The sequence below is a fragment of the Crocodylus siamensis genome, chromosome 3, assembly GCF_052110815.1.
Source record: "Crocodylus siamensis isolate JL-2025a chromosome 3, ASM5211081v1, whole genome shotgun sequence".
In the NCBI taxonomy this organism is placed as follows: Eukaryota; Metazoa; Chordata; order Crocodylia; family Crocodylidae; genus Crocodylus; species Crocodylus siamensis.
In genome coordinates this window covers 9,279,718-9,302,638 of record NC_143397.1, presented here as the reverse complement: position 1 = coordinate 9,302,638, position 22,921 = coordinate 9,279,718, and the positions used below count along the sequence as shown (strand labels likewise).

The window sequence follows — 22,921 nt, the reverse complement described above, 5'->3', positions numbered from 1 at the left end:
ACACAGATAACCTTGTCTTTCCAAGAGGGGGCTGGGACAGAGACTTTTAATGACTCAGATACCCTCTGCATAGCCTATCGGGAATGCTTAGGGGAACCAGTCCCTGCAATTGGAGCTGGGTCACTTGAGCCTAAGGCTTTGCACCGCCTCCACCTCCTGGCTCTTTGCAAAGCAACTATCAAATACATAAATAAAGACTCCCTATTGAAGCATCTGCTTCTGTCTCTCCCAAGGACCCGCTCGGCCAGAGGAATTAGCAGCTCTCCCTGTGTCCGATGGAGAATGTGAGCTAATCTCCTGCAGCAGAGCAGTTAAAATAATTGATGAGTGTGTGTTGAATCCCCAGGAAGGAGGGGGGTGGGGGGGGGCGAGGGTGCTGATTTCAGCCCTGTAGCGTCAGGATTGCGTCAATTTGGGTTTCAACCACGTCTTCAGTCTCGGTGCCGAGCTACTGAGAAGAGCCAGCACAGGAAGGGGGCTGCAAATCACTGGGCAAAGGGGAAGGCTAAAAGCTCCCTCCCCTTTCCCCCTCCCCCCCCTTCACAGCCAACCTCCTCCTCCTCCTCCTCCTCCTCCTCCTCAGCCTTCCCCATCTTTCATGTTTGTGTTTTCAGCACGCCGGGAAATAAGGAGCCCGCGGATCCGTGCGAGCCGGGAGCCGGGCGAAGCCGGGGAGGCGCCGTGCAGCACCTTGGACAGCGCACGCAGCAAACATGGCTCCGATCACAGCCAGCAGGGAGGAATTTGGTAAGTTGTCCCCGGGCAGCCCCTGCCCCCCCCCCCGGGGGCTCTGCCCCCATGCGGGGGGGCTCGGGAGCGACTCCCTCCATGCAGTGCCCCCGTCTGCCCTGCCTCAGCTGCCTAGTCCCCTTGACCCGTTTTTTGCTCCCCGCCCCCCTTTCAGAAGTTTGTAAGTGTGTCCCTTTCTTCCCCCCTGTGTTTAAGTCCATTCCCTCCCCTCCTTTTTTGAGGCCTCCCTTCTTTTCTTCACCCCCAGTTATGCTCCCGAGTTGCATAATGCTCATCTATCCCAATGGCAAAGATTTTTTTTTTTTTTTTTTTTGCTTTGGCAATAGCTGGCACTTCTGTTCCTTGTAAGAGAAGGACTCGTAAACCCCCCCCCCCTTTTTTTTTTTAATTTTAGTTATTACAGTGTGGTCTATATTCTTGTTTTCACTGCTGTTTGCTGTGAGAATGACTATATAGTATACCGTATAGTCATGCTGCTTGTATACTGTAAGAGCATCCTGCTCTTTGGGTTAAGCTAAAGTGAACCGGTTACTAGTATCAGAGGATAATAATGATAAAGGGGGGGGAAAAAAGTTCTTGGTCATGCCATTTTTCTCTGTTGAATGTTTTCTGCTTATTAACTTTTAGTAGAGGAGAGGTGTTGCATAACAGGCCCCCAAATGCATTTGTGAAAGAATACATATGTTTTCTTTAACTGGAGTTGATAAAAGGCAGTGCTTCTGAACTCTGTTTTATAGCTGTTCACTGTAGCCAACATTGTGATTGCTTTAGCACTAGTGCAGATCTGGAGGCACTCCCTTGTTTTAAATGAAGCCATGCCAAATTAACTGGAGATAACCGAGATCAAAATCTGCCCTAGTCTTAATGGGAAGCATTACGGGGCAAGCCACCTTTCTGAATGGTTGGGGAATTGATTTGCCATATGCAAACAGCAACAAAGGCAGGTTGTAATCTAATTGGCAGTAAATGTACAGCAATTTTAATACTATCTCCTCTCCGTTCCCACCCCACCCACTTGAGGGTTGCAAACTACATTTGTGATACCTTGCTCATATGATGACTCACTGAATGGAGATAACTGATATCTTAAACAGTAAATCGGTCTTATCCATACTTTCAGGAGATTTAGATATTATGTGTATTAGTGCTTTCAGATTAACCATTAAAAAGTGATTGTTACAAAGTGTATAGCTATGCAAACTGATACCCAGAATCCCCATAAGCCTTGCTATTAATTTGGAGCTCATGTCTTGCTCTATATAATTCCTATTTCTGCCTCCTGAGGAATTGTCTAAACTCGGTGCCATGTGCTTGACTATATTTTAAATTGAAAGGATGATACAGAGTGTGAGTAGAAGGGGAAGTGACATGGATATTGTTAGAAGATATGGATCACCAGGCCTAACTCTTTATTTATTGGGAATTTATGCCTTAATTTCTCTTTGTAGTGCTATATTTTATCAGTTCAGTTAAAAAACAAAACAAAATAAAGGCATGTCAGTAAGTGAAAAATCAGTTCCTTTTGCCTAGTCTGTAATGGGCTCATCCATACCTCTACAAAGATAGTTTTGTACTTTCTCATCCAGAGGGGCTTGTAAGCATTTGTTAGAGAACCAGAACTCTTAGATAAAGAACATGATTACCTGTATGCATAAGCAATGTCATCACATGAATATTTTACTAGTCTCTTTCTCTTGCAAGGAACCAGGATCTGACTCTGATTGCTCCATGGTGGGAAACTTAAACTCACTTACTAATCTTACTTATGGACAAAATTGGATTTCTAATTAGTGGTGCTCATTTGCCCTTTCATTGCATGGTTATGAAAGGCTAATGATACTCTATATGCAACTACTGTATCTACATGCCAATTGAGGTTGTAACGATTGCACTGCTTCCCCTTTGTAATGCAGTTTTCAGCAGCAGGACTCATATGAATGTGGGAGAAAAGTATTTTTTAAATGTTTTGTTATATACAAAAGACATTTTGCAAAATAAATGCAATCCCTCCTTCAAACGCATTTAACCTCCCTGCCCCCTCCCCATGGCTTTGTTTCATAATCAGGTATATTCAATACTTAATGGGTACCAGAGATTGAATTTTCCTGGGTTTCAGTTTGACTGTGTATGTATCACATACAGTGTGAAAAAGGCTTCATCTATATAGTTTTTCTACATTTGCTCAAAGGACTCACTCCTGCAAAAAGCTGAACAACCCCCTAAGAAACTGTTGAATATTATGCCCTTGCATTTAACCCAGCATCTCTAGAGGTATTCTTTAGCCTTTTAAATGAATAAACCATGGATCATTAAATTCATAGAACACAGGGGGGAAATATGAAAAGTAGACAATGTATTTGTAAGCAATGTATATTTAGGTTCTATTTTAACTAAGCAACAAAGCCGTATAGATTCAGTTCTGATCCTTTAGGACTGAGCTGGAAATGTTAAAACAGATGCAGTTTTTCTCCACGAGAACAGCAACTGCACAGGGGGGATGATCCATTTCAGAGTAATTATTAATTAATTTTATTACTATTATTACTGTCATACTGTTCAGCCACCCCTCCCCCTCACTCCCTGTTTATGGAAAAGTACTACCAGGGAGTCCTTGCAATGTGTCTACTCATTTATACCTCTAGGTGGCATTAAATTTGTACAGATCCTGTGCAATACCTATAATGAAAAGCATTACAGTCTGCATAACTTGCAGCTATTGACGTCTCTTTGGACTTTTTTTTAAAGAGAAAAAAAATAGCATGTTCAATCTGAAGCACTGATGTTTACCTGTTTGTTACTATTCGTTTGATTTGCAGATGAAATTCCTACAGTGGTTGGAATCTTTAGTGCATTTGGCCTTGTCTTCACAGTCTCCCTATTTGCTTGGATCTGCTGCCAGCGCAAATCATCCAAATCTAATAAGACCCCTCCATACAAATTTGTCCATGTGCTGAAAGGGGTTGACATTTATCCAGAGAATCTCAACAGCAAGAAGAAGTTTGGAGCAGATGACAAAAGTGAAGGAAAGAACAAATTGGTGATGCCAAAGAATTCTCTGCATCTTGACCTGGAGAAGAGAGATCTGAATGGCAACTTCCCCAAAACAACACCCAAAATCCAGAGCTCCTCAGATCTTGAGAACTTGAGTCCAAAGCACTTTACAGAAAGGGAGAAAGATTCAATATCTCCTGATAGCTTAAAGTCCAACATGTCACTGTCTTCTGAAGAGAAACAAGAAAAGCTAGGAACTCTCTTTTTCTCTTTAGAGTACAACTTTGAGAAGAAGTCATTTGTGGTGAATATCAAAGAAGCACGTGGGTTGCCAGCAATGGATGAGCAGTCAATGACTTCTGATCCCTATATCAAAATGACAATCCTACCCGAGAAGAAGCACAAAGTGAAAACCAGAGTGCTGAGAAAAACCTTAGATCCAGCTTTTGATGAGACCTTCACATTTTATGGGATCCCTTATAGCCAAATTCAAGATTTAACCCTTCATTTTATGATCTTGAGCTTTGACAGGTTTTCCAGAGATGACATCATTGGAGAAGTCCTCATTCCTCTCTCAGGGATTGAGTTGTCCGAGGGAAGGATGCTAATGAACAGGGAGATCATCAAACGCAATGTTAGGGTAATTTCTTTTCAATACTTTTAGAAGAGTTGTACCCCTAGGAATTATGTATTTATTTATTTATAATTTTACTAGCATCTTGGGGGAAAGGAGTTCATCATAAAAGTCATTAAGAAGCTTTCTTAAAGGTAGCATGGGGAAAGAGCTGTACAAGGGCAATAGATTAACATTGCAATAAATAAAGAATTGCTAATGGATCAAATCTTGCCTATTTGCACTGGTCTGGTTGACTTTAGTGGGACTACTTAGGTTAGCAGGCCCTGCCTCCCCTGACACATGTATCAGGATCAGGATGCCATCTCAGTATGGCAACAAGAACATGGAAAGTCCTCCCTCCCCCTCCCCACTCCCCAAGTACTTTACCTCTCTATTAGAAAAGGACAATCAGAGCTTGGGTCAAAGCTCATTTAAGTCAATGAGAGCTTTTTGATTGACCTCAATGAACTTTAGAACAAGCTCTTCAGGAAGAAAACTGTATTTGAACCCTGCTGTAAATTTTATCTTTGCTTGCATCATTTAATGAAAATGATAGTTGTTTGGCATGTTTATGCACAATCATTTTCTTATATCTTAAGTATTATGGCACAAGCTGAAGGTCTGGTAGTTATACTGAAATGAATAATAAAACCAGTGGGCCCAGTGTTTCACCTTATATTTCCTATCTCCTTATCCATTCCTGGAATGAAGAAAATATTTCAGAACAATCACAACAGAATTGTATCCATCAGCTCTTCCTAACAATTTGGCATGTGTATTGACTTTAAATGTAATTGCTTTCAAAAGATCAAGCATTAGATCAAATCACAGTAATGTCTACCGACCAATATTCCTATCAGCAATACCATTATTGTAGAGCCTAATGTTACAGCACAACAGTTTTGTAATCAGCTCATTGATACTCAGAATATGAGAATGGTTAAGCATTTCTCTCACTTTTTTTGGTAATTCTTTCTTTCCCCTCTGCAAAGTGAACCCACTGCTTTTGCAATTTCTGATCTAATAATGATACAGCTAGGAAAAAAAGAGTCATCTCATCATTATTCTGTTTAAATTATAGTCCTTCAGAGAAAGCATTAGGAACAAGATTTCAATAATAGTTTGAGTTTGCATTTGTGGTAAAGGTTTCTTTGTAGATTTTGGTGAATGATACGTTTGATTTTTGATATACGTTTTGTATTTTAGTTCTGCTTAAGATTTTTTTTTTTTTTGCCCAGAGATTTATTTCCTGTGATTAAGGGATTTTTAAATAAGGTTTGTTCTTTAATAAAACTTGACTCTAGGCAAACTAATATAACTCTTGCATCTCTAAAATTAATGATACTGTGCCATTTCATATTTTCACCTTGCTTTGTTCTGATCAGTCTATTAACAAGTCATAAACAGAGTTATGTAACCAGACTACACAGGACCAGATCTGCTTGCACACAGCAGCGTAACTCCATGATGACTGCATCAATCTATACTAGCTCAGGATGTAGTATTATGTGATTTTCTTTTTAGTTTAGTATTGACTGCAATTTCCAGCTTGACCAAGATAATTGCTCATAAAGATCCTTTTATTCATTTCCTTAGAAGTCATCTGGGCGTGGAGAATTGCTGATCTCTCTCTGTTACCAATCTACAACAAACACTCTGACTGTGGTTGTTTTAAAAGCTCGGCACTTACCCAAATCTGATGTCTCAGGATTATCAGGTATTGTCTTTACAAATGAATAGGAAGGCAGTAAATAAATAAGTCTAAATGAGAGGGTTTCAGATCAAAGATATGCATCACCCAGGTGCTCATTGGCCGTGGCCCAATCTTACTTTTTTTACACAGCCTAGTAATGCTTTAGGTTACATATGTTACAACTTTCTTTCTGTATAGCATGGGGCATAAAATCAAAAAGTTGCTATCAGTTGCCAAAAAGGAAATCTTTGACCTAGTCAAGTCATTGCTTTTGCCATTGTCTTTAACAGGATTCAGCTGATCTCACTGTCAAGTTTTGTTTTCAAAGACTCTGGGAATTAATGTTGTATTATAACTAGCAAGTACTTTACAGAAGATTACTAGCAAGCCAGCTCCTCTGATGGTGTGATTCAGTATAAGCAATCAGACTAGTCCAATTATGCAAGTTTATGGTATTTGCAATATAAAATTATGTACTTGCCATTTACTATAAATAATTTGCTAAAAAGTCATTTGTAACATGACATTTCTATTTTGTAATGTTTGTGGGCCGTACAAAGGAAAAGCAACTTTTGTACTTTGTTCTCATGGCCTTATTTTGCCTTTTTTTTTGTTCTGTGGAACTGCCATTGAGAACACGAGTAGGCTTTATATAAGGGATTGTATATGTGTGTGTGTAAAATATGTTATATTATAAGATAAATGTTGGACATGATTGAGTTAGAGCCACATCGCTCTTATCTAGGCTCTGAGTTCATGTAAGTATTGGGTAATTAATCCCATTGCACCGATGATATAAGACCTGATGGAGCTGTGAGTTCATCAGCAAAATGAATTAATCACATCCCTGGTCTCCTCCCATTGGCTTCACTGAGCAGGGGAGATGAGAAAAGAAACTGCTGTGATTTTCTGAATGAGAGCAGTCCTTTGATCAGATTAAAAAAAAAATTAAAAACAAAGAACTTATCTTTAACCTCTCAAGCAGATTGTCTTAGTAGCAAGGCCTATGTCTCCCTCCTCCCAGGGGAGTGCCTTCATCACTGGAGGGAGTTGTGCTTCCTCACGTTGGCTCTCCTCGCTCCATGCATGCTGCTATCCAGTGGACCAGGCCAATGCTGATGGTGCGTGCTAAGCATACTAGTCAACTGACACCTCCTTTTTTTGGTGTTCTGGATCCTGAGTGGACAGAGTTATCTAATGCACGGCCTTAAATCCAGCACCTAAGTTTGAGGAGGGGTGGAAGTGTGGAAACACTCCCCTGCTTAGCATGTCTTCTTGGTTAGTTCTGGCTGTGCCCTTGCTCAGCACCAAGGCACTCCGGATGCTACACTGATCGCACATGGATCTTTATATGGATCTTAGGTATCTGACCCTATGCATCGAGATCACTCTTCTTGGGCAGGATGCCCACTCTTCAGACATGCTTGCCTAAATCTGCACACCTACAGGAGCAGGCTAGATCTAACAGTTTAGTTTTACTTGTGGCTAAGAGGTGGGTAACCCGCTAGGCTTATCTGCTCAGAGGGTGAAAGCAGTATGCAACATTTTGATAGGCCTTGATTTCAAGGTATAGAATTTGGGGGCAGTGTTTGCATTTTACCAGGTGAAGGCAATAATACAGGAGTATTATTCAATAATAGTTCATCATGAATATAAAAGAAGGAGAAAGAGAAATACACTTTGGACATGCCTTAGCCCCATCATATAGCACTTAGAAAGTGCAAGAGGACTTTTGTCTAAGAGTCTTGCAAAACACTGTCAGGCCAAATGGAATTAAAAAATATCTTCATGACGTGGGTTTTTTGGTGTGTGTGGGGGGGTTTTGTGTGTGTGGTTTTTTTGTTTGGTTTTTTTTACTGTTTGTTTGTTGGTCCCATCAATCCTAAGCATGGCTTGGTTTTAGGGTCAATTTTATTTTCTGATCAACTCCAAATACTTCTCTTATTTAGGTTCTTGCATACATAGAATAATGTGTTCCATTTGGATCAGTAAGTATTAGTATGCATTGCACCTGGGTAAATATGAGAAGGCTTTGGAACAGCTTCTCCACTGAATTTGCATTAGTGCTGACCTAGCAGAGGTGTGGGATTTTCAAAAGTGCCCATCCAAACCTGCTCATATTGAAGCCAGTAGTGTGACTTGCATTGAATCCAGTAGAAGAAGAGCTTTGCCAGAGTTGAAAATATTGAGTGGGGGGACACCTTATGTTAATTTACAGGATTCAATTTATCTATTTATACTAGAGGGAGGTAGTTAGCTTTGTTAGTCTGAAGTTAGGAAGACAGTATGGGAGATGACAAGAATGGCACCTTATGAACTAACTCATTCAGAAAGGCATGAACTTTCCCAGGCACATCCAATGAAGATTGTAGCAAGTGACAAAGGAGTCTGTAACCTATGACAGCTCATGTTCTCCAAACAAGTTAGTCTGTAAGGTGTTATCCTGTGCTACCTTCTGCCATTTCTATTAGCTGATGGATTCTGTTCCAGTTCTAGATAGCAACCATAAACTTGGGGAACCTTGGCCTTGTATACCATATTAGCAAACAGGCAAATAAAGCATACATAATAGAGCCTTAGATATGATGCTTACCCATTTTCCTTTTTTTTCCAGTCTCAAAAAAATGGCAACCAAGTTATTTGTCTTATCATTTATTTCCACTTAGGTTTTGCAGCTGGGGACTTTATTCAACAATGTTTCCTTGTGACAGCCTTTTGTTGTGCTGCCATTATATTGGCAGAATGTGGGGTTTCCCATTCATTTGCTCTATGAATTCTTGTTGGACAACAATAATCATTAACTCAGCCTAATTTTCTCATGTTCTCCTTCTCCCTCCCAATTTGTCATTCCAGATCCTTATGTCAAGGTGAACCTGTACCATGCTAAGAAAAGAATCTCTAAAAAGAAAACCCATGTGAAGAAATGCACCCCCAATGCAGTATTCAATGAATTGTTTGTCTTTGACATTCCTTGTGAAGGCCTTGATGACATCAGCATTGAATTTTTGGTGTTGGATTCTGATAGGGGGTCCAGGAATGAGGTCATTGGCCGATTAACCCTGGAAGCTTCAGCAGAAGGAACAGGTGGAGAGCACTGGAAGGAAATTTGTGAATATCCTAGGAGACAAATTGCCAAATGGCATATGCTCTGTGATGGTTAGCAGCTTAGAAATGGGTTGGAACTTAATAAATATTTCCATAGGCAAGGAGCAATTTTCTTTCTTTGCAATGTATAATTACAGGCTTGTAACAACAAGACATTTTTTGTTAAGACTGGATTGAATTATCAGAAGAGAAGGTAACTGAATTTTCACATTAAACAAAGTTGTTTCAAATCCATAGGAATTTAGCATAATTTAATAAGTGATTCATATTTTGCTGGAGTCTATATAGCTGTACACTTCTGAAGCAGTGTAAACTTCAATAAGAACAACCACCCTTTTATGAATAACTCATGGGAAATCCTAGATTACTGCTATCATGGAGAAGATTATAACCTCATTAATATATATTGCTAGATCTAGGAATAGCTACTTGGATTTTTCATTCTAAAAAGTGGGGGCAGGGAGGAAAGTGAGTGGGAGAGAAAGTTCCCTTGGGTTAACCTTGTATCAGAAACCTTCTCTTATGAAAATTCAACCATCTTTTCATAAATTTAGGGTATTCCTGTTTTGATCAACCCAAAGACTGAAGAAATTTTCAACAACTGGCTTTTACATATCATATTACATCATGTGCAAATAGTTGTTCTATGTGTGAAATATTGTATAATCATTTGTGTTTGGGATTTTTTAAATAAAATGGCATTTTATTACAATGGATGGAATAAATACATTCTAAAAGTCAGTTAACAAATCAAAACTAATAGTTTTACCAAAAGGGCTTGGTTCTAGGTGAGTGAATGTGTCCCAATATTGTTAGGATTTGTGATTTAGGTATAGCCTGCAATTTTTCCCCCCTGAAAGGTTATACACTGAATATTTCTAGCCAAGGTAAGGCAAGATAATGCCATATAAGGGATATTGCAACAAATGGTCTTACACCTATTTTAGTTGAAAAGGCTTAGTGGTGCTTAAAAAAACAGTGTTTAAAATGTGTTTCTATTCTACTTCATTGAACTAAAACAAACAAACAAAAAACCCTTAAAAGTTTTATTTTTTTGTTTTAAATAATAAAAAAAAACCCACTACCAAATATTGTATGACAGGCAACAAAATCCTTTCCTGCTTAAATATACTGATGTAGTTAACTTTATGGTCTGAGTAATCTTGCTAAAGTCAAGGGGGATAGTCTAGCACATTCTCAGATGTTTGCAGGATCAGAGACCAGTTAGCATTATAACTCATGCTATCATGTTAGATGAATTATTTTGAAGTAGCACTTCATTTAATTTTCATATGTATTTATGCCTGATTGTATTGAAAATTGTAGGTGGAGGGAAATACCACCATGAATTCATAGTGTGCAACATGTATGTATAAAGTGATTTAAGCTGTGCCAGAACAGGGGAATAAAGTGTAACATAAACTGAACAAGTACAGACATAAAACGTTTGAGCCTTGTGAAACGTATTTATGTTTGTACCAGGTACATTTTAGACTGTCAAACTAGCACAACTGTAAGCAGATAGTTTGCTATTGGGTTTGTACAGTGATTTCTGATACAGTGTTGTCTAAAAACATAACTTTAAAGTCTTCTTGAATCACCAGATTTGTAAAAAAAACCCTATAGACATGTTAGCAGTGGAAACTAAAGAGGATTCAGAAGTGCAGGGTCAGTTTTTGATATTTGTACTCAGACTGCATATATTTACTTCATAAATAATCCCATTGAAGTGAATGAGACTATTTATGATGATGATTGAGTGTGAAAAAGGGTAGTAGAATGGGTGGATGAGAAAATATTTTGAATAACTGATACTGAATGAGGGTTTCAGCAAGTGAAAACTCCTGGTCTTGTTCAATTCAACCGGAGTTTTGTTGGGAACACAATTTGACCATAAAGGGACACGTGAACAGAGGAAACTGGAATATGAAATATGCAAGTAAGAAATAAATATTACTGGAAGAATTGCTCTTTCAGGTTTTGTGTCAGTAGTTTATCTGGTTTTTGAGAATGTGTTTGATATTTCAGTGTTTATAAAGTTATATAAAAATACATTTTCAGAACAACCTATACATGCTTTTTATGACAATACTCAGTGTAAAAAAAGCAATTGCATATTGTATGTCTAAAAGAATAGAATCTTTTTATTATTATTATTATTGTTTAGACACTGCTGATCTACTCAAGTGCTAGATTTTACCAGTTTTATTCAACTACGGCAGGATGCAAAACCCACTGAAGTCGAAAGGAAAAGCTTCCATTCATTTCAATGGGCTTTGGATCAATGTCGTAGAGTAGTAGTATCTTATTCCTGAGCAGTTCCTAGCAAAACCAGTGGAACTCTTGATGTAATAAGATAATATCCAATGTAATTAAGGATGATAGAGCCTAGCACAAAGGTAGCAGTATCATTGCCTAGATTACAATACCCTATCTCATGTTGAAAAAACCTTGCACCATGAGTGATCCCACTCAAGTAGGTAGCGTAAGGGTATAGTACAAACTGGCCTGTAGATAGCACTTCTTTGAAAATGCAATCAGTTGATCAGACCCATAAATTTAGAGAAGACACAAATCCTTGCATTCAGAAAACCATTTTTAACCTAACTGTAGGCTGTGTGATCATCTCTCATTTTTGCCATCCAAAGGGATGTGGCCAGAAGAATGTTGTTTTTTTTTTTTTTTAAGTTTCTATAACAACCTGAGTGTTAATATTTCTACTAGCTAAATGACAGTTACTGGTGGGTGGGAACAGGGGAGAGGGAAATGAAGCATTTTTTATTACATTGAAAAAGTTGTAAATAGGATTTTTGGTTTTATTTTAAAGAAATGTTTAACTTGGAAAGTTAAGATGACTTGAAACACATCTGTAGACCAGACAAGGCAGGAATGGGCATAGTTCTGGCCTGAGTTTAAAAAAAAAAATGTTGTTTTATAAAGTATTCAACTCTCAATGTGAATATCTTGAGCTCTGTTAAGGATACTGTACTGTATTAAACATGTAATATAATGTTTGTCTAAGTAGCTTACAACAAATTTTAAAAAGCCCTGAATGGGAGGTTATCCATGTTTGAAGACCTGTTGTAACTAAATAACTGATTTGTTATGATGTTGTAACTTGATAGTATTTGAAAGGAAGCATGGTGTATGAGGTTTTGTAAGTTTTTTGTGCTGGCTCTGTATGTTGTGCCATGTATGTAAGACACGAATAAACTACTGCTCATTCATCCCATCCCAACACCTAATATCCCATCAATGTATGTTTTCTATAGACTTCCTTTGTTCTGGGTAAGTTTTTAACCTTCCCTCAAACACTGCTGACAGAAGATAACTCTTTTCTCTTTTCAAATCCCCCTTGCTACCTCACAATAGCATTAGGCTAGAGTGACTTGAGAAAGAGAAATTTGTCCCCAAAAGCTTATGTAACATCTCTCCTAACTATGCAGTCAGTCAGTAAAATATATCACCAGAAAATCATTGTCTCATGTACTTTAGGTTAGACTAGTTTTTCCAAAGGTATTTTGTACTTCACGTGCCCTTCTTTCCTAACAAAATTATTCCAGGCTGCCTTTCTTCTGTATTTGTTGAAAGTAAAATATGTGTTTGAGGCTGCTTTCCAACGTGGGGCCTGCCGGAGAGATTTTGGGTCTAGCTTTGCAACCCACACATTGAGTTTAAACAGTAAAATACCCATTTTGTCTCTCATCTGGAGCAGTTGGAAAGGTTTTACTATAGAACAGTATCTTTCCCATTCTCTCTACCTCATTGGCAGAAATAAATGATTACCTATGGAAGAAACTGTGACTCAGAGGTATAAGTCTGAATCACACAGCCTCTTAGGGCTTCTCCTAGCTACATTTCCTACTGCTTATGAAAAAAAAAAAAATCCTTGAAGCTTCCCTTGAGGCTGAAGACTTTCCATTTAGTTACAGAAAAGCTACAACACAAGCAGTTCCGGGGCCAAATTCCTTGCATTTCTTGAGAATGGAAAATGGTACCCTGGCAAAAAATCCTTTGAGAGTTGTAGCAGCAAATCAAGCTGATGTCTTTTGTCATTTTAATACAGATGCCGATTACTACCTACAAAATGAGATGAGATCTACTAGGATCTGGACTGTAGGCACCAAATTTTATCATGCCAGCTATCAAAATCTTTCAGTTGTTATTGCTCTGGGTTAAGTTCAAGCTGGTAATAAAGAAAGGAAAAAGGTTTTGAGCGTGTCAGCAATCAACCTAGCCGCTACTGCCTCATCATTCCACACCATACTATGTCTTGCTCGCTTTGGATTAAAAAAGCATTTTTCATCTTACTCTGACACGTCAACCAATCCTATGCTATGGAAGTCATTGTTATCATTTGTTCTATTACAGCTACTGATTTCTGTTTCTGAACAGTGTATAATTAAGGGTGGTCTTTTTTTAACCCTTTGCTAAAATAGGGTTGTTGGTTTATTCTGTGTTCTTCATGCTGTCAATAAAACCAGCTGTGGGCCAGATCTTCAGCTAGGAATAAATATTAAAGATGTTTGACATTTTTATGGTACCTTCTCTCTGAGGATATCAAAATAGGTATGTAGTTTAACGCGTTTCATATCACGATAGCCATACGAAACATAAGAGAAATCTTTTAAAATCTGCATTTCCCAACAACTTACAAAAACTTCATCTATCTAAATATAACAGTACAACTGCTATTACACAGCTGTCATAGATAATTCTTACTACAACTGTAGGTGTAAGCCTGTAGTCATTTTAAGAATTGCTGTTTGATAATAGTCAAGAAAAAAAGTGATTTTTTTTTTTCCTGGGGAGCACTGCAGGTAAGAAATTTTATGGGGAAGAAATTGAGGAACAGCTAAGTTAAACGTTATGCTGAACATTACAAAGGAAATATGCAGTGCCAAGAACAAAACTCAGGATTCCTCCCAAACCAATCCGCTCCTGCTCACATGCTCTAAACCCAAAAATGCATAACTGCTGATGCTACTGGGTTGTCTCAGAGGCCAATTTCTGGCATACAAGAGAACAATGTTTTGAGAGGACCTGAAGAGGAATGGAGTTCACATTCACTCATATAGTTAGGGGTTTGGAGAAGGATTATGACCTTGACCCTCAGGATGTGGACATAGCTATGGATGCCAGGATAGGACAGAGTGTCAGGGAATTCAGTGTTTCCTTAGTTAATGCAGGTTGCCATGAACCATGGTAAGGAGGAATATTATAGCAGATCTAGGGCCAGGGCAGCTTGAGAATCGGATGACTGCTCCTAGACTCCTCTGCCACCCTTTACATCAAGTAGTTCTTGGCCACAGTAATTTGGACAGCAAGTGAATCTGCAAAATAAATGCAATTAATCTGCAAAATAAATACTTGCATAGAAAGCGTCAGCCATTTATCTGAGTATATGGGTCAATGAGATCTTGTCCTTTCCTTTATTCGGTGTAAATATTGCATTACCATGGATTTTTGTTACAACAGAGTAGAAAGAAGCATGGTGCAACATGTGACAGGAGACCAAGATGACAAAAAAAAAAAGATGGTGTCAAACCTTTCCTTTCATTAGAGAGGAAGCTTCATCTTAAAGCAATGCTAATATGGCTTTTATAGTTCTTCTCTTTCCTAAGCAGTCAAGTAGGCTGAGGACTGATGACAAGATTTAATGTAATTCCAAAGAGAATCACAGAGATAGCCATGCGTTTTGTCTGACAGGTGCTGTAAATATTTTACATGGTCCTGAAAACACAATTGGTTTTAAGGAAACAAATAAGAAGTATTTCACAAATATTGATAGCATTATTGATTACTCTTCAGTAATACCCTCCAAATGAGATTGCCTTTAGGATGGTGTGAATGGAAATTCCAAGATAGATATTTATGAACACGGGGGAGCAGGGTGGGGAGAAGGCTATATATGTCTATGTCTGAAGTGTGTGTGTGTGTGTGTGTGTGTGTGTGTGTGTGTGTAAAACAGAGAGGGAAGGAGAGAGACAGAAGACGGAAGGTATAGAGTATTTTGCCCTCAATTGTCCTACCAAATTCACAGCAAAATAGGTCTACTGCAAAAACTGCAGTTCCTAACTTCTTTTATGTGTTATCTCTCACCATTCTCCAGGGCTGTAAAGCTGCTCGTGAGACTGCACTTTCCTCAGATAAATCCCTTAGAGCTGTACACTTTGATGGATATATATGGGGAAGAAAATACGTGTGAATCAGGGAATCAGCCTGCAACAATAGAGAGTTATCCGAAGCTAAATTTGAAAGTGATATTAGGTAGTGGTGAGACAGAGAGATTACTAAATCAGTGTGAGGTGAGTGTATATCGGCATAATGGCCTGAAGGTGGGGGTTTGAAATGTAAGGCTGTAGCAGGGGAAGCCAGAGAGCCAGAAACAGAAGGGTAGAGAATGAAACAGGTGTAACCTAAAGCTGTCCCTGCTGTTATACACTCCCGTTGGCTGCTTTTTCTGCCATGACATGGTCCTGCCTGTCCCCTCTGTGAGCACATTAAAAACCCACTCACATTAGCTCATTTGTGGCAAGTGATGGTGACTTGCTGTGACATGAAACTCATACTACATCATGTCTGAATTTGGCCTGCATGTATTTTGAATCTTCTTTAAAGATCTGTATGAGTCCCTGAAGAATTAATCCTCTGTCTTCTACTAGATACCTGAATAATATCACTAGCTTCTATTTTTCACGTGGCTGTATCTTTGAGGGACAGGTATAAGGGCCATGCAGACCACAGGATACTGTCTGAAGAGGCCACAATACCTGACACATGTCTTTTACTGGCTGCCATGAGATAGTAGAAGCCTTATTTCCATTAGAGAGTGGATCTTATTTGTCTTGGCAAGGAAGGGGTTCTGCCACCGTTAGGGAGTTCTGAATATAGTTGCACTCACAATTTTCCTGAAAGAACCTGAATTCTTCTAGAAAAGTTATCTATTACAAACCAGACATGGGAATCAAAACATCTTGGGTTCAGATATGAAGAAGGACTTAGGGGATTATGTCACTGCTTCAAATAAATTAGTTATCTATTTTGAGCTGAGAATTAAAAAAAAAATAATCAGGTGCAGGATCAGTTCTGGGCAACCCAGATTTCTGTTGAAGGCTGAAGCTTGCCTGAAGCATGGCTCCTGGGTGTACCTGTGGGTGGTGTCATTTGAAAGAAGCCATTTATGTTGTCATCTGACTGACAATATATGGTACTTGGGATTTACATTCTAGGCATCCCTGTGCACACATCCTCTGGGGGGAGTATTTAAAGACAGAACCCATAACAGGATCAGCTCCAGGGAGCTGAAGTCCTATTCCTTCTTGGTATCCCTCCTTCTGGCCCTATGAACTCTTAGTTATTCAGTCACCATGCTTCAACAGGAGAACGGAGAATAGCTTCATCCCAGCCCGTACCTGTGAAGTAGAAACTATGAGATTCAACCCTTTCCTCAGGTTAAGTAGGGCCTGGAACACAACCTTCCCATTTCTTGAGTGAGCATCCTAGCTATGAGGCTACTGGAAAAATATAGGCTGCTCCTTCTGGCAGCCCTGACACACACAGTATACTTACTAGGGCTGTGTGAAATTTTGCTAGCTGTTTCTTTCTGACACTGTTTTAACTCATTTTGAGCTTGAAACAGTAAAATTGAAATGAAACAAAGGGCTTGGAAACAGACTTGAAAAAAAACAAGGGCAGTCGAAACATTTTGGAAGTTTCTAAATGTTTCAAGTTTCAGAGCAGCCCGGCTGAGTTCCCTTCCCCAGCTCTAGGATCAGACTGGGGGAGGGAACTTAGCCCAGCTGAGACGAGTTCCCTTTTCCAGCCTGATCCTAGTGCTGGGAAGGGGAACTCAGCTCAACTGCACTGAATTCCCTTCCCCAGTCCAGTCGAAACATCAGAACAGTGTCAAAACAGCAACATCATTTTCATGAATTGAAATGGAAACGTGTTTTCGAACTGAAGCAAAACTCAAAATGAAATACTGTTCCACCAAAAGATTGAAGCAGATGTTGAAGTGGAACACTGCTGTTTCGCACAGCCCTAATACTTACCTTTGTGAATCTCTGTCCTAAGTGCTCAGGTATAGGCATTTAGATACCAAAATTTTGGGAAGAGATGATGATTATCACTTCTACTAGGTTGTTTTGTTTATAGCTTGGATCTATATCCAATAAGAATGTGTCCAGATTGCACATTGTGGTGCTGTGTGAAGATGGCCAAGCTAGTTTGGGGGCTGGAAAGAGCACAGCCATATTGCTATGTCCCTCAGTGTGGGTTAAGATATATTGCTTCTCAGCAGGGCTAATGAACTTGGGCACACAACACCACCCAAGTGATTATACTGCTTCCAGTACCCAAGCGTATGCCATGCAAACATGCCCCAACCCTGCTGCTTTTTGACCCTGCTTGAGCTCTGGTTGCTTCTGTGTTAACTTTTTTGTGCCATTTATCTAGTGTATTCTAGATGACAAATGAAAGGAATTGGAGAATGGATGTAATTTATTGTTAATTAAGATACTTAACTGTAACTCCAAGTTTCTTCCCTCTGTTTCATGCCCCACAGCCAAAAATACAAGGCCAGAGCTCAATGCACAAATGGCTCGTAAGTGTTCCATGGGAATTTGCAATGCACAAAACTGGAGCGCTTCTGAAATTTCACAAATGAAAGTTCATCCATCACTGATTAAATCTATAAAAATGCAATTAAGTCAAAAGCAAACTTGTGCCAAGTCTCAGAGGGAAGCAGCTTGTAGAAGCCAAATGACAATCCCCTGAACAATAGCAAGAAAGTGCTCTCTGTGGAGTAAAAGCAGAATCTTGCCCACCAATATTGTAGAAAAAGAAAAGTTCAAACTCAAATGTTTCTGATGCTCTTGTCATCTAAAATGCCTGAGTCCAGGGGGACATGTTCACCGTCCTCAGAGGCACATTTCACAAGACAGTCTAACGTAAACTGTGTCATCAGTAGAGAGGAGATGTACACGATTATACTCCCAAGTAGAGCTTTTTGAGAATTTTTAAAATAATATTTTTACCTATCAAAAAATGCTGATTTGTTGAGACCAAGACTAGTTATAAGAAAGGGTTGGTTTTGACATGGCTTTCTTTCCTAACTGTAGGAACAGCAGGAAAACGGAATGAAATTCTAAGGGAAGCTGTAGAATCATCATGGGAGGTTTTCAAGAAAAGGCTGGTTACACTTCTATCTGAGATGATTGAGAGGTAGCAATTCCTGCATTTGTTTAGGTGGCTGGGACTAAATGACCCTAGAGTTGCCTTCCAGCCCTGTGGTTCTACAATTCTGTGACAGTTTCTCAGGTCCAAATGAAGTGCGTGTGTATTTAGGCCACTTAGGAATGCTGCCTTGGGCTAAAGAAGAGCTAGAGCCAAGGTTATCTTCTACTTGATCACTGGCACAACTTTGAGCATGCTCATAAGGAAAGTGCATGGTAAGCTTAGCTATGTGGACTTGAAACTGTGTTATTAAGTGCCAGAAATGTGTAGGAGCCACTTACATGAATAAAGGTGAAATGCAGTTTAGCCTTTAATAAATTTGCATATGATACAGAGCTGTGTAGAGTAGCAGGCACTTTGGAGGACTAGATTAGGAAGCAGAATAACCTGGATAGTTTGGAGAAATGGTCTGAAATAAATTGGATTAGATTCAATGAGGACAAATGCAAAGCAGTTCACTGAAGATGGAACAATCAAAGGCATAAATACAAATTGGAAAGCAACTGGCTGGACTACAATACTGTAGATAAAGGACTTATGGGTTATAGAAGACAGGAAATTGAATGTGAGTTAATAGTATGCTATTTTTGTCAAAAAAGCCAATAGCATACTAGAACTACAGGCACTTCACACACAACTCACAAGAAGTAATTCATCCACTCTTTTCAGCCCTGGTGATACCTGGTAAGTGTCATGTCTGGTTTTGACCATCATATCTCAAGAAAGATGTAGACAAATTGGAAAAAATCTAAAGTCCAACAGGATTACTAGAGGTCTAAAAAATGTGGCCTCTGAAAAGAGCCTGGAAAGCCCTGGATTATTTCGTCTGAATAAAAGAAGACAGACAGGGATTTGACAACTGTCCCCAGATACAGTGCAGGTTGTTATAGAGAGAACCATGATAGACTTCTCTCTGTCCACAAGGGAAAGGACAAAAACAATGGGTTTAAGTTGTAACAAGAAGCTTTATGTTAGATGTTTGGAAGGCATTTCTAAATGTGAGAGTTGAAACATATTGGAGTACCTGAATTGTATTGGGGAAATGGTCACTGGATGTGTCTACGTGTGAATTTACACTGGCTTAAATTTACTGCACAGTAAGTTACTGCAAAGTAAGCAGGAATAGGCCTGCGTCTATATGTGCAGGCATTAAAGTGCATTAACACTGTATGCAAACTCACTTGAGACTAAAGTTAGCTAACGTGCACTAAGGTGTCTACATGTACATTACTGCTTAGTAACTAATTGGGTAACTGCTCAAGTCAGTGTCAGGTGCCATATATACTGCACAGTATGGGCATGCATGTGTAGACGTGTACTGGTACTGTGCACTAATTTAGTTTACTGCGCAGTAGATATGCATGTGTAGACACGCCTACTGGAATGTTTAAGTTCAGGTTAGACAAACCTTTTTCATGGGATGGTTTAGACAGGGTTAATAATGACTTCAGCAAAAGTTTGGAACAAATTACTTTTTGAGGTTCCATTACCTTAATATGACTATGTACTTGGGATCTAAGTACTGACAACCAGGCAATGCACCCCATTTGAGAGTGAGGCACACTGGCTTAAGAATAAGATTAGATCCCTGGAGCTCTTGAAGTTGGGCCTGAAAAATAACTCATTTTGTAATGAGTGGCAAGGTACTCAAGCAGAACTGTAAAATAGGTATGATAAATAATATGCAGTGACCAACTTCTCGGAGAGCTATTGTGAAGATCAATTGGATAACATTGGCAAAGCACTTGGGAAATGAAAAAGTGCTAAGAATTCCTATTAAGTGTAATTAGCCTGGAGTTTTCTTTTTAAGCAGTAATGCAACACGTGGAAACGTAAAGGTTTCCCCATCCCCCTAACTTCTGGAGAACAGAGCTGCACAGAGCTAAGCAATATATGTAAAAGGATAAAACTGTGGTCCAATACCAACAGTTGTAATTAATGAAATAAAAATTTTAAGTAACAGCATTGCCTGCTGTAGAATTCCCTTGCTGATGTGCTTAACATGCAGTGCATGGCAATGGAAAATATTATTAATCCACATGCACATAATTGAATTTGCCCTTTACCTAAATCTAAAATATACTACGCCTATGTAAAACAGATAATGTTCAACATGAATCTCCACTGAAATATGGACCCTGAAGGTGGTACAAAGCATGCACAAAGGAAATGTAACTAAACTACTTACAGTAAGTCATTTAGGGCTATAATATCAATTTCTTTTATTTTTTTCCCTGTTCTTTTGTGCTAGAGAAATGCCAAAAGTGCTGTATAGTAATGAATGAACCAGAGAATTATGCTATGGTATATAGTGTTCACACTATTTTTATTCCACCCAATAAATTTAAATGAAATATGCATTATCTGAATTGGTAGCCGCTATCTCAGCTGAAAACAAATACGTTCTCCTGTAATCTTCATGCTATATTACCTGCTTCACTTCGTACTCATCATTGGTGTGCTCCTTTGCAATCAAAGCATCTAAGAAATGATCCTTCTTACTGTTTGCCTGAACCAGGTTAAGTGGCATCAATTCCAAATTCCTATTTGCATACACATTTAGGAATAGCTCTGGAAGGAGAGGAAGGTGAGGGCTGGCTCCTTCTACAAGTATATTGCCTGGTCTCCCTGCTGCATGGAGCTGCAGAAGCAAACAGGCTAATGATGCAGGAGGTTATATATCCCTCCGCTAGCTCTCTCTTGTGCAAGCTGAACTTTGGGCAGTCAGTTTTCATCTAGAGATATCCATAGGTTTCACCAATACTGGATGAAGGGCCAAGTATTATTATGACTACACTGTAGCCTTTACTTAGGACTGGGCAATACCAGGCTCCTATATGTTTTCAGGGATGCTGCTCCAACATGCTGTAATTACATTAATTGAGTCAGCTGGAGTAATTGAGTAATTACCATGCCCCAGCAGGCTCCAGAGTCAAAAGTATCAGCATCCCTGCACTGGAAAATGGTGGTGGGGCACTTTAAAATAAAGCTTGTTTGGCGAACTTTAGTTCAAAATGCCCCACCACCATTTTTCAGGGCAGGGATGATGCTCCAGGTGCTTTTAATTAGCACGGTTCTCAGAGCTGCATTAATTAAAGCATCCCCCCACACCACCACCACCTCCTGAAGCATGTCTATAAGTGCCCAACATTTCTATCAAACAATTTTCTACTGAAAAATGCAGATTCATTAAACATCTAACTTGAGCAGTTGCAGCATTTTTCATGGAAATTTTGAGGGAGGAAAGTCATTTAGTTTTGTGATTTGCTTCAAAAAATTTTAAATATTTTGTTTGGCTAAATCTAACATGGATCATTTGTTAATGGAAAAAAATGTTACATTACCTCTTTATCCTTTTAATTCACTTGAATTACTTTCCTTTTCATTCATTTGAATACAGTGCCTTTGAATTACAATGTAAATATATTTTAGTATTTTATTATATGTATATATCATCTTACATGTGATATTGAAATCAAATAGAGTATATATTACATTTCCATTATGCCAGATAAAATGTTTTGTGGAATGTTTAATCCATGGGAAATTTTGAAATCTGGTTCAGCTTTAAAATGACAACTCTCCAAATACTTGCATATCCTGAAAAAGAGATATTCTGTTTTATGACCAGCTCTACTTACAATGTGTTATCCTCTCCCACAATGACTGAACATAGGTCATGAAACTAGGGTTGAAATAAAAAAGACTTCTAAATCTTAAGGTTTCTTATTACAATGATCTGTGGTCCAGTAAACTGGAAAGATCCAAATTTTTCAAAGTGCTTCTTACTTACGAAACTGGTGTATTGTGATGACAAATTAGCTTAGCATTATCAGTGGTAGCATCATTAATAAAGAGCCTTAGATAAGGACATAATTTTGTGCACAAAAATGGCCCATTTCTTGCTGGAGGAAACCTCTATTAAGATGTTCATCTATAAAGGAACATTATCTTGCACTAAAAGTGCAAACTGGAGAACTCTGGATCTATCCCTAACCCTTTCACTACCTTGCTTTTTCATCACCAGAAAATACAATGTTCTTCCCATCCCCATACCTCAGTTTCTCTTATTTAACATGGCATAATGAAGACCTAAAGTGCTTTTCTGAAACTATCACATGAAAGGTGTTGCAGAGCTATTTATAAGTGATTGGTAACCATGGTGAAACTCAATTATCACTGTGTTGAATAAGATATTCAAACTCCATGGTGCAAAAGAGCTAGACTTCAGATCCTACTTCTCTGCTTTGCTCACACATGCTTTGAGGGGGAGGGGGCTTTAATTAGAGCAGCTCCAAGAGCTGCTCTAATTAAAGCGCCAGGAGTTCCCCACACTTCAATGTGCAACGTGAGGGAGCTTTGAACTAAAGCTCATTCTATGAGCTTTAATTCAACTGTCCCCACTGAAGGTTGGGGATACTGATACACGAGAGGCAGAGGCTGGCTGGAGCACAATCATTACTATGCTCCAGCAGACTTGATTAATCAATCACTCAAGTCTGCTCCAATGCACCATAAGTACAAAGCAT

General features: G+C 38.9%; 1 protein-coding gene across 3 annotated transcripts; it reads left to right on the top strand.

Moving 5' to 3' along the window:
• The first annotated feature begins 206 nt into the window (after positions 1–206).
• On the top strand, positions 207–13,656 carry SYT4 (synaptotagmin 4). Of its 3 annotated transcripts, none has more exons than XM_090037686.1 (5): positions 207–284; positions 615–747; positions 3,567–4,381; positions 5,954–6,074; positions 8,904–13,656. In XM_090037686.1, exons 2-5 carry the CDS (start codon positions 714–716, stop codon positions 9,209–9,211), a joined length of 1,278 nt encoding a protein of 425 aa, XP_089893812.1. In that variant the 5' UTR covers positions 207–284; positions 615–713; the 3' UTR covers positions 9,212–13,656. The 3 variants fall into 3 exon arrangements, with proteins under 3 accessions (XP_089893812.1, XP_089893813.1, XP_089893811.1); XM_090037687.1 differs by having other exon boundaries at positions 259–329; XM_090037685.1 differs by lacking the exon at positions 207–284 and having other exon boundaries at positions 419–747.
• The last annotated feature ends 9,265 nt before the right edge of the window (positions 13,657–22,921 follow it).

Coding starts and splice junctions, on each gene's coding strand:
- SYT4 (XM_090037686.1), top strand. CDS start 714: ATGGCTCCGATCACAGCCAGCAGGGAGGAATTTG. Junction 4,382..5,953: donor TCATCAAACGCAATGTTAGG/GTAATTTCTTTT, acceptor TCATTTCCTTAG/AAGTCATCTGGGCGTGGAGA. Junction 6,075..8,903: donor TGATGTCTCAGGATTATCAG/GTATTGTCTTTA, acceptor TTGTCATTCCAG/ATCCTTATGTCAAGGTGAAC.